The sequence below is a fragment of the Schistosoma haematobium genome, chromosome 2 (assembly GCF_000699445.3).
Source record: "Schistosoma haematobium chromosome 2, whole genome shotgun sequence".
Lineage (NCBI taxonomy): Eukaryota > Metazoa > Platyhelminthes > Trematoda > Strigeidida > Schistosomatidae > Schistosoma > Schistosoma haematobium.
In genome coordinates, this window is record NC_067197.1 from 4,700,823 (window position 1) to 4,714,197 (window position 13,375).

Below are 13,375 nucleotides of genomic sequence, written 5' to 3' on the forward strand. Positions count from 1 at the left end.
CGTCTTTATTGGACCTTTGTTCGCCTAGTTCTGACATTTGAGTCAAGATTACCAATACCAACTTCCACTATGCGAATCATTTATTTCAAACATACTTGGTTTATATACCAACCAAACAGGCCTCATCACACCACAAAATAGGAAATAACATTTATACAAGATCAAGCGAAAAACTGGCTGTGAACGTGGGAGACTGATTAATAAACTGAGTATAACTTAAGAACAGTAAATCGCACAATAATAGTCTATGGGTCAAAATAAAGCTTATAATAAGGGAAATATAGATATACACAGTCTAATTACTAAATAGTTACACCATAAGAATATACAGATAATATTAATCCACTAGTAATTCTCAAAAGTTATTCGTAAATTAATGTTCACTAAGATATAACAAGCACCATCATCTCTTCTTCCTACTATCATATAAATTAAAGGAGAAGATCAAAGTGACCACATCTAATACAGTTCTATTATTGTCAATCATTATCACTCTTCAATACATTTTGTTCCTTCTTATGATCATCAATACATTTTATAAAGATATTAAACATATCATGGATTGTTTTAAAATCACTTGGGACAATTGATTTCTCTAGAGATCTTATATTGAACACAGAAACGTGATCATCTATCCTAAATATCAAGTTTATAGAACTAACAAACGATTCATTTGAAATCTTTAAACAAAAGATTTGAATTCATTTTGTATTGTTTGTTTAACTCTTTCCAAATGATGTTTAAGATTGCAATTGATCAGTCTCTTTTTGGTTTATGTGCATCCTATACAGATTATCACGATATATCCTTGAGTTGAAAGCATTCTAAGCAAAGATGAATATTAGCTACTAGTGGAATCGAAATAAGACAAAACGTGTCTCTTGGATGCCATTGCTAGTTAACATCCATCTTTGGTTAGAAAAGCTTTGAATGTTGGCAAATTATTCGATTGTTAACTAAATAACCATTAAAAGATTTATTTTCATTTCAGTCTGTTAATATAAACCACTAATGTAATGAAATTTTTTTCTGGGTAGCGTTTTTTTAGAGAGCGGCAAAGAAAGAGCAGCATATTTACAATTGAAGAACATCTAGAACTCAAGGCAACTATTAATCAACACCAAAGTCAGAATTTTTAATACAAATGTCAAGACAGTTCTACTGTATGGAATGGAAAAATAGAGAACTACGAAAGCCATCATCCAGAAGATTCAAGTATTTATTAACAGTTGTCTATGCAAAATATTTCTAATCCGTTGACCAGACACTATCAGCAACAGCCTACTATGGAAGAGAACAAACCAGATCCCACTGGAGGAAGAAATCAGAAAGAAACACTGGAAGTGAATAAGACATTCATCGAGGAAAGCACCTAACTGTATCTTAACGCAAGCCCTCACTTGGAATCCTCAAGACCAAAGGAAAAAAGGAAGACCAAAGAACACATTACTCCGGGAAATGGAGATAGACATGAGAGAAATGAACAAGAATTGGATGGAACTAGAAAAGAAGGCCCAGAACAGAGTGGGTTGGAGAATGCTGGTCGGCGGCCTATGCCCCATTAAGAGTAATAGGCGTAAGTAAGTAAGTAAATCAACTAATATAATAAAAAATATCTAATATTCTATAGGATCTATGAAATTTTTTAATAAAATGAATATATACTACTTAAAAAACTATTTAAATAATCCTCTAGGCAAGAAATGTTCAATAGATTTATTTGTCCAATAAATTATTAGATAAACTGACAGACAAGTTTTGATATGTCTGTTCACAATCATTAGAAAAAGAAAAAAAAATAATAAATGAAAAATTGTATGCGAATATGTATATCTTAATATACATGTGCGTAGTGTGTGCGTGTGTGCGTCTGTGTGTATGTTTGAAATTATTAACCAATCACATTTTCACTGATTATTGTTTATATTTATGACTGAAAATGACCAATAAATTGGAAATGATATTTTTATTCCCATATTTGTAAACTAGTTTTATTCCGTATCCAAGTGATAACACGACATAGTGACTAGTTATATCATGCTGTAATACAACAAAGAAAGAAAAAAGAAGGGATCATATTCAGAAGACTTGTAAAAAGATACAGTACACATATACACATATACATATACATATACATATTAGAAATAATGTAAAGAAGTGAATATTAATAGAAGGATATAAAAAAGAAATCGAATTATTCTTAGTAATTACTAATGAAAATTGTGACAAATCATTTAATACTTGTTTATATCTTATTCTACGATAGTAAAATTTATGTTTATTACTGACAAAAACTATAATAATAATAATAATAATAATAATCATAACTGAGAAATAGAACTATTAAAGATTCAAAATGGAATATCACATCAATTACAATCACTTATTCGACTGAAATCTCCTTATTCATGATTTATTGAAGAGTATTCATTAGATGTTTCTCTTTTTTTTCTCTCAGTTCAATGAATACGGATTCCATTATTGATTATTGATTAAAACAATAACAACAACAACAACAAGAGTATTGATTTATTCATAATAAAATAAAATAATGAATGTATATAATAGTGAAATTGTATCAATCAAATCATTGCATAGTAATACTAGTCATGTATTATCATCATCATCGAATTCTTCATCACAACAATCATCTAATTCATTAAGAGCACCATCTATCACTGGTTTACCACAATTGAAAAATCTTACAGCCATAGAAATTAATAATATTAATAAAAATCCATTCATTACATATCCAAATGATAAATATTATATAAAAAATATACCAAATATTATTAATACTACTCATAATAATACTACTACTGATTTTACTGATGAAATCTTTCAAACCAATGGACAATTATTAACTATTCCAGATGGAATGAATCATAATCATAATAATAATAATAATGAATCAAATCTATGGAATTTGAATTATAATACACATTCTATTCATAAACATAAAACTAGAAATAATACATTATTTTGTGGTCCAGGACGTAAACGTTATTTAATTGCATTTTTATGTTGTACATGTCTTACTATTGTTATTGGTATGAGATCAGAAATGTTAGGTATTATAACAAATTTAAATAATACTAATACACGTATCACATTTGGTATTAAATATACAACAAATATGAAATATCAAATGGATTATAATCATCATCATCATCATTATCTTCATAATCATATGAATTTACTCAATAGATCAAAACAAATGAATCATATCAATATAAATGGATCTATATATTCAAAGAAAGAACAACAAGAAGGAGAACAACAGGAAGAAGAAGATAATGATGATGAGGTTATTGATCATGAATTACATACCGATTCAAATAGACTATTAGATAATATACGTCCATCAACATCATTAATATTTAAACCATCAGAACATCGTAAAATGCCATGGACAGAAACAATTAAAAATGATATAGTAGAAAATTCTGTATTTTTTGCTTATTTAATAACAAGTCCAATAGGTGGTTATTTAACAGTGAATTATGATTCATCATTTTTATTAGGTAGTTCTGTAGCAATTACATGTGGTATGAATTTATTTTTACCACTTGTTGAAACTATAGGTAATAATATTAATGCAAAATTAATTATGATTATATTATTAAGATTAATACAAGGTTTAGCTGAAGGTTGTTTAATACCATCAGTATTTGGTATATTACGTTTTTGGAGTCCTATTAATGAACGTTCAACATTAGTATGTTTATCTGTTATTGGTGTATCATTAGGACCATTAATTGGTTTACCAGTATGTGCTGAAATTGAAAAAAAATGGGGTTGGGGTGTTGTATTTTATATCTATGCTAATTTAGGTTTAATATGGTGTATATTTTGGTGGAGATTAATTGATGAAAAACCAAATAAAGATAAAAAATTAAATAAATATGAATTAAATTATTTAAAATCAACAATATCTAATCGTATATTATATAATCATAATTATACTCAGATACCATGGAATAAAATATTTACATCACGTCCTGTATATGCTATATTATTTACATATGCTGCAGATGATTGGACATTTCAAATATCATCAGTATGTATGCAATCATTTTATCAACAAATTTATAATGTAGATGTGGAACGTACTATATTTTTTTTATCATTCCCTTTTTTATCAAGATCAATATTTGTACCAATTGGTAAGTGATATAAATAAAAATAAAATAAATATTTTTTTTGTAAATTGAATAGTTTAGATCATGATTTCATTGAAGATAGATCATCATGGAGAACCTTGAAGCAATGGATGGCCATTTTGTCCTGTTGTGGGACTCCTCCATGGTAGTGGGCATCCAGTGGTCTAGTTGGTTAAGCGCCTGGAATCGAATCCCGTGAGGCGAAATCGTGGATGCGCACCGCTGAGGAGTCCCACAACAGGACGAAATGGCCATCCAGTACTTCCAAGTTTCCATGGTGGTCTACATTCAATTGACTCATGATCTTAACTGTTTAAAATAAATATTTATTTGAATAGTTTAGATCATGATTTCATTGAAGATAGATCATTATGGAAAACAATTGGAAACACTAGATGACTGTTTCGTACTATTGTAAGACTGTTCAATAGTGCGTATCCACGATCCCGTCCCATCCCGTCCGCGAGATTCGAATCTAAGTACTACAGGTCTCGCTTCCAGGTTTTCCATGGTTGTCTAGCTTCAATTGACTCATGAATTCAATATTTCATCAATTTTGTGATTGATTATTTTTTATATATATATTTTTTCGTTTATTTGTTTATTTATTTGTCAAATTAGATTTGATAAAAGAAAAAAGTGTTATTCGATAGAAAAACAAAAAAAAACATAATAGACAATTGTTTTGTTCTAGTTAAGGGAATTTCAATGATGATAAGTCTTGAGTTAGAATCTTCTCAGATGGGATAGTGTATGTGTACTGTTGAAGAGTCACACAGTAGGACGAAACAGCCGTCCACTCTTTTCAGCTTTTCTATGATGGTCTAGTTTTAATTGACTCATGATCTCAACTATTAAAACTACTATAATATCCACAAAAAACACCTTAATTTTAATATTATCTATTCATCAGCAAATCAGGAATCGAACTCAGGGGAATATATGAATCCATTTTTATATAAAATATTTCATAGAGATTTTTGTTTATATTCATTTTCAATGTGAGATTATATTTTTCGCCATGAACTACTAAGTGAGATATGTATACTGACTAGTAAGTTGTTATTGAATGAATTTCTTAAAATCCATAACATTGTAATGGCTTTTATTTGTGATGTTAAAGTATACCTAATAGTAAGATAGTGAATGTTTGGTGAAATTGAGTGGAAATTGTAACGCATCAATTGTTGACTGATGTTGAATGTCTAAGATGTTTTAATTTAACTAAAAGTATATTAATGTTACTATACTAATTCAGTCAGTCAGCTACAATGTAGGACTAGGCACATATATGCAACGCTTCAAGTTACAACACCTCATTAACACAACAAAATCAACACCAAATTCATAGAAGTAGTTAATTCAATCGTACTATAATATAAAAGAAAGACTGCATATAAGGATATAGTAAAGAAAAAATGCATTAGTTCATAGAAAGAAAGGTATAAAGCAATTCAGATCTCACGGTTTACGGACAGACAGAGAGTGTATACACCAACGCCATTGTAATCAAATTTGAGTCATGTTATCCAAAATCTCCAACCATTAATTAAAATGGTCACGTGGACCCCAACCAAGTAGTGTGTATCTATGAACATGGCTAAAACTAGAAGTTAGTGATTTTGTGGAATGATATCACATCTTGGTTTGGCTGCCCCTAAAGTTCTTCTGACCATCTCTAACACTAGTCAACATTGCGCGTTGTGGTAATTTTTATTCAGGCATACATATCATGTGGCCCAACCATCTCAGTCGATGAAGATTCACAACTTCATCAATTGATTTACCACCATTCTCTTATACCCTGCATCTAAACTTACCCGGTGATCCCAGCAGATGCCAGCAATATTTCTAAGACATCTGTGGTCAAATACTAGTGGTTTACGAGTATCTTCAACTCTTAATGGTCATGTTTCGCAGCTGTAAAAATTTGAACAGAACGAACTGCCTCAAAGTATACTCGTGTTTTACTGTGTAACAATTTACGCTCATTAAATGACTCGATATCATTTAACACAACTCTGTGTATGTATGTATATATGACTGTAGACTCTGAGTTGTGAGATGGTGGAGAAGATTTGTAGCTCAGGTGGATGAGCTCCAGCTCAGAGAACAAAACTCCACCAAAAAGCTCTGAGTTGTCTTTATTTAGAACAAACTGGGATAATGATTTATTTTTTTAGTGTCTTTTCTTGACTTCTTAGAAATCAATTCATATTTGATCTTGACAAATGCGGACTTCTAAATTCTATTATTATAAGTAGTATTTAATCCTACAGTCATTGGAATAACTAGAAAGCATTGATATATTGAGGATTGTTTGTTGACATTATAAATTTACTTAATAGTATTAAACGAAATATTTGTTCGATTAATACATATTGAATCATTTTCTCACAACTATGTGACAGATTCTTCATTAACAAATCAACTAGTCATATATATTAATGCATCAAAATCTATTCATGAACATAATTCCAATTATTGCTTACATGAATTTAATACGGTTTGAATTACTTTTTTTCCGGGTTAGTGTTTTTTTTTTGGCTTGTTAGTTTTCTACGGGATGGGGTCGGTAACCTCATGCCCATCCCTCCTTTTTTACGCGGGCTTGGAACTGACAGTAACCCTAGACGGGCTCTAGGCAAAGTTTAATTTAATACAGAAACACAGATATACAGTCATGATTTTATACTTTTATTGATTTATACAATTTACTCAGTATTATCACCATGTTTATAAAATAAAGTATATTATTGAGTCTGCTTTGTTGTGTTACACTGAATGAGTTCATTTGTTTTTGTCATAATAGGGTTCATTGATGATGTAACTCATTTGAAGTTGCATTTGTTGCCTGGCACGAGACTGATATGTCCTGGGTTCGAATCTAGCGGGGGGCGGGATCGTGTATGCGCACTTCTGAGGTGTCCCATACTAGGACAAAACGGCCGTCCAGTGCTTCTAGGTTTTCCATGGTGGTCTAGCTTCAATTGATTCATGATTTCAACCAGTGAAATTTCTAAAATCTCCACAAAACCCATTTTATTAAGTTGAACTAGAATTGATTGTTATCTTATACGTTAAGTTTATACTTTCTTCAATACAACTTTCTAATGCGTTAATCAAATTAAAATTTTATACTTTTAACTATGGTTAGCAGTGATAATTAGACAGTATATTTTATCTTATATGAGATTCTTCACCTGAATATATCTGTATATTAGTGTTAATGTTCAATACAGGAATCAAGTCGATCCAGCTGATGAGTCTGTAGTGTAAGTTACTATGTAAAGACTACATAACTTATTCTAACTTTTGGACAGGGCAGTTTATCCATTCTTCTTAAGTCATATTTAAATCTTATCAATTATTCACTTATCACAACTCTGACTGCTTTTGTATGAGCGTATATATGTGTGCCCTATTTATCTCATTCATCACATGTCTGTAGCTGTTTTTGTGTGACTATAAATATTGATCAACACTTGATTACATCGAGTTGGCTCATACACCACCGATAAAATCATTTAACGGAGCTGTACATCCGCATTTATATTTATTCAGTTGATATTTCTGTAGAAGGAAATGAAAGATTGTATTATAAATTAATTCGAGACTTCAAATATCAAACGAGGTTACGTAACAATTAGGGATTTAAAAAAGAAAAGAAGGTAGAAAACAATTTACGTGTCAGAATTATGAAGGATCATTATCCTCTTAACATATATGAAGGAAAATAAAAGAACATGAATGTTGGATATATCATTTTTGTACGAAGAGTTCTGGTTTGAACTGGTTAATCACCAACGCCTCAGTAGTATATAAACTTTCTTTATCCAGCCTCTTTTTGATCCTGTTCCTTTGATTGTGAAGATTATTTTGAAGGAAATCTTCTTTGTAGTGACTTGTTCAGAGTGGATTGCATGCTCCGGTGTTGATCTAATAATTGTTTTGCATTCTCCTTCTAAGAAAAACTACTCCAGATAATGATCTGAGATGGGTTGAGAAACTAACCAACTATAAATATGAGTTTACAGCTTAATTTCTTCTTATTTCTATTCCATAACACATAGGGTTAGTTTACTTATATGAAGACATATTTGTTTTGATTGTTAATGTCAATCTATAAATCTACCAAACAATTGTATTTCCATACAAGTTTTATTTATATAAACAGCAGTTGACTTTATACAACCTTAAATATGAACAAAAGAGTAATTATAAAGCTTACGTATTTTATCTGAAGTTTGTGCTGATTTGGTTGTTTAGAAGAACGATGAAAGCTCCACGACCAAACCATCCAGCTCAAAGAACAAAACTCCATCAAAAAGTTTACGTATTTATTTATTTATTAAATTAATGTCAATATATTTGAGTGTTTTGTTCCTTTAACTAAACAAAACAAAAGATTATTATGCAAAGAGAAAATTATTCCTATATGGTATTACGTATTTACGTTTGTTATCCCCAATGGAGCATAGGTAGCTGGCCAGCATTCTCCAATTCAAGCCAAGTTCTTATATAATATAAGGCTTGCTTATTAGAATAGATGAACAATAGCACTTACAAATAATCAGTTTAGATTCTGCATAGTTAAGATTGTCCAAAAATTAAGTGTCTATGAAATGATCTATAATGTACATAGTCAATAATAAGTCTGTTTTATCGTGAAAATTCTAAAAAGTTAATCAGGACAAGCTGTGAGCTACATGTTGAGAAATTTAAACACTTCACTTCTACCTGAAATTTGTGCTGATGATGTCGTTCAGAAGAACAATGGAAGCTCCACGATTAAACCATCCAGTTCAGTGAACGGAACTCCATCAAAAGGTTATTCACAGTATTTTATTCATTTATCTACCATGTAGATATTGGTTTAATACAAATATCCTGTGATATATTATATTGTAACCTTAATTGATTTACTTATGTAACAAATAATGATCTAGGCATTTAACTTTCAGTTGTATTGTTTGCATGAAGTACAATGATACTTGATTGTTAAGATGAGTGAACTCATATGAGATGTGCTAGTTGAAATCCAAGTGTTTCAACCACTAAGCTTATGTTTCATATTATTAATTTACCAGATTGTTTGTATTGCTTTTTATATAATACCATGGAACTTGTTGTTTTTACCTCAGAAAGATTGAGATGTATGTTGTTTATACCATCGCAATGTTGACCAGTGTTAGAGATGATTGGAAGAAATTTGTGGACAGCCAAACCAAGATGTGATATCATTCCACAAAATCACTAACTTCTAGTTTTAACCATGTTCATAGATACACACTACATGGTTGGGGTCCACGTGACCATTTTAATTAATGGTTGGAGATTTTGGATGAGATTACTCAAATTTGATCACAATGGCGTTGGTGTATACACTCTCTGTCTGTTCTTAAACCGTGAGATCAGAATTACTGTATACCTTTCTTTCTACGAACCAATTTTTTCTTCCTGTAATGGATCCTTATGCATAATCTTTCTTTATAAGTTACTACCACTAAAGTAATTACCTATGTAAATTTGGTGTTGATTTTGTTGTGTTAATGAGGTGTTGTAACTTGAAGCGTTGCATATATGTCCCTAGTCCTACACTGTAACTGACTGATTGATTGTATAAGTTAAAACTTCATCTGGGATTTTTTTTGAAAAAGTTTGTAATTTTCTTGTTGTTAGTTTCAAAGTCCATAACTGATCATTTTCTATTAACTCATGTGTATCCAGCTCAAAATACTTCTATAATTTCATTGTGTGGGCTTTTCTAGCTAAGAATTATGTATGGATTGAATTTTGTATATTTCCATATTATATGTGTGCTAAGCTGAGAATTCATCTGTTGTATTATTATTTCAATATTGGCCTTATCCATAGCTCATATAATGACTTTTACACAAAATATAAAATTGAAGGTAATCAGAATAGATCGATATGATGACTGGATCAGTGTTAGATCACCATTAAAAACCCGGAAGCACTGGATAGCTATTTCATCCTAGTATAGGTCTCTTCAGCAGTTTGCATCCACGATCCTGCACACGGGACTCGAACTTAGGACCTATCATTCGCACACTCAAACACTTTATCTCCAAATCACTGGGCCAACATCCAACAGTGTTAATGTGTAACTCCAATCAATCCACAATATTACGCGACCGTCCATCATTGTCGTCAATGAGTTACCGTCTCACAACAGACCCGACCATCCAGTGCTTCCAGATTTTCCATGGTGGTCTAGTTTTGATCGACTCGTGTATTCAACTATTAACTTATCATATAATAACCACAAAATCTTTTTCTGATATCACTATATAAATGTGTACACAAACATACTTGTATATAATGTTATAACATTATTTCTAGTCACATTCATAATCTTTTTATTATTACTTATTATGCAATTGTTCTAACTGAAGACAATTCTCTTTTTTCCTAATTAACTAACAAGATGTATTTACGTAGTCTAGTGAATATCATGAATTCACATAGAGATAACATTACAGTGATTATGTATATATATATACGGAGACAAAATTAAACGTAACATAATGTAACAATTAGTTAACTAAACTCACCATAGTTACATAATTTATGTCAAAGTAAATGAAGATAACCGATTCATGAAATGAAAGAAGAAAAAAAAAGAAATACAGACTCAAATTCTTTTTGTATAGTTTTTAATCCCTTGAAAAGTAATATTCCCTTTATTGAATAAATAAACTAATGGATTATTACTTTCAATATTGACTATTCAATGTTATTTAAAACAAATAAATGAAGTATACCTTGTCAATGAAACAATAAACACACTGGAACTTCCAGCTGACGAGTCCCAAATGGGACGAAATGCGCGTCCTGTATTCCACTACTAGCCACTATTCATCTTTACTTAGAATGCTTGTGACATAAGGCAATATCGAGACAATCCGTACAGGATGTATATATACTAACAAGAGACTGATCAATTGCAGTCCTAAATAACAATCGGAAGAAATAAGTAAAACAATACTAAGTGAATTTAAACTGTATATTGCTTACCTGATTGTGATGTCTGCTACTGGTGTCGACAGATATAAGTAGTATGTTCCATCAATCAAAACTGAGACGACTGGCGGCAGTAGGTTAAAAAGATCGAAGAAAATAGGACGAGAACAGAAATTGATTGATGTAGAAACGAAGGAGCAGTAAAGTTTGAGACAAGTGATTAATATTTTGCGTACATGTATATCTCTTGGTATTGTTGTATCCTCCCAGTTATAGAGTTAATTTGTAAAGATTCTTTCCTGAAAACAACATCATTAAAATGTGATATAAGTGAAAAAGAATGACAAGCTGTAAACCACGTGTTGAGAAATTCGAACACTTCACTTCTACCTGAAATTTGTGCTAATGATGTCGTTCAGAATAATGATGAAAGCTCCACGACCAAACCATCCAGTTCAGTGAAGAAAACCTAATAAAAAACGAACATTGCCAGCTCAACCACAAATCTTTCATACGATTTCAACATATATATTCCGATTTTTTCACGGTGTTGTCTATCTATAAAATGAATACCGTAATTATAAATAAACACCTCTTGATTCAGGTTTTGATCATTACGATAATCATGTAGAAACGACTATTACATTGGAGCATATCAGTATGTTCATCTTCAATAGTGATAATATTTGTAGCCTGAAAACTACAAATATATATACATCACATGTATTCCATGTATCTTTAAAGAAATCACCTTGTTGCATAAGAAGTAATTATTCAGTGTATAACCGAAGATATAACCTGAAAATTCAATAAGTCGAAGAATACCCACGGATTAAAAAAAATGTCTAATTGAAATTCCGTAAAATATAATTTAATAAAAGTGTAAAAACGGCTCACGGGTAAAGTTGAGGAAGCTATAAAAAAGTCAGAAAGGGCCAAAGACATTCCATTCAATCACCTTTTGGAAGAACATTCCGGAATCTCGACGTGTAGCCTCCCTATCGAACAAATGCTAAATGCCACTGTATGCGAATTGGATGACCATAATAATGATTTCGTTTTTACTAAAAACTATAAATATCTGAGAATTAGTACAATATTTGACACTGTTTGCAATAGCATTCCTTCTCACTTGTCTTCTGTCTTCACATTTTTGACTTGGAGGGTTCTAGCGTTTGAGTGCTTAAGTTTTACGCGGTATATAAAGAATCTAAGCTTCAGATATAACAAATAGATCTGTGGATAGAGCTTTGAAGTTTAAAGCAAACAGTACTAATTTCAGGATTCCATGTAAATATAAACAATAGTACGTAGGTACATTTGAATGGCATGTCCGAAATGGAATGAAACACAGCTTCTAAATATATATGTTTATCAGCTGAAACTGATCGAAATTTCAAAAGCAGAATGATCCAAGTCATACTAGATTAAATATGATAGAATGTATTACTAATAATAAAGTTTGAATTATCACATTGATAACACTAAGAATTGAATCTTTATTCTACTTAAAAATACCCAATATTGTCACAGCTTTTAATGACAGATGAACTGCGATCAACAGTGAATACCAGAACATAGAATTTATCTTAGTTTAGACCACTGAGCTGAATATATATTTGAACTTTTGTGTAAACATCAACATTGAGATGAAGGTATATTGATTTGATGAATATCAAATGGATCGAAAAGATGCGTTTGGATTTCATTGAGAGCTCCAATTCTATTGTAAATAATTCACCGGAATTCACTTGATGTTGTTTTACTTGTATCATCCCACTGTCATTTAGGACTGCAATTGATCAGTCTCATGTTAGCATATTGCATCCTGTGTGTATTGCCTCGATATAGTTTTAAGTCACGAGCTTTTAAAGGAAAGATGGATAGTGGCTAGCAGTGTAATCCAGGTACATCCAGCTGATGAGTCCCAAATAAGTTGAAACACGCGTCCTAGATTCCACTGCTACCCACTATCCATCTCGGCTTGATTCACCGGAAGTGGCTAAAACTTTTCAAACTTTGAGTTTCATGCATTTTCAAAACACCAAATTGAATAAAATGGGTTTTGAAACATATAATTGAATACTAATTATTCATCTCTTACTCTCTTTTTGTATCTTGTATCTGGATACAGTCACAACTGAAGCGAATATAGCTTGATAAATGTACTGTAAATATTGTGATAGTTTGCATAAGAAAGGGGTTGTAAAAATTAAAAAATAAAA

The 13,375-nt window shown here is 31.0% G+C and overlaps 1 protein-coding gene across 1 annotated transcript in view; it reads left to right on the forward strand.

Annotated features, from left to right (window-relative positions):
* The first annotated feature begins 2,245 nt into the window (after nucleotides 1–2,245).
* MS3_00006063 (uncharacterized protein) overlaps nucleotides 2,246–13,375 on the forward strand; it is a 45,561-nt gene continuing 34,431 nt past the window's right edge. Inside the window, exon 1 of the mRNA XM_051214165.1 lies at nucleotides 2,246–4,166. Within this exon, the coding sequence (XP_051067314.1) occupies nucleotides 2,552–4,166 (1,615 nt within the window). The 5' untranslated portion in view covers nucleotides 2,246–2,551. The remainder of the gene's footprint in view (nucleotides 4,167–13,375) is intronic.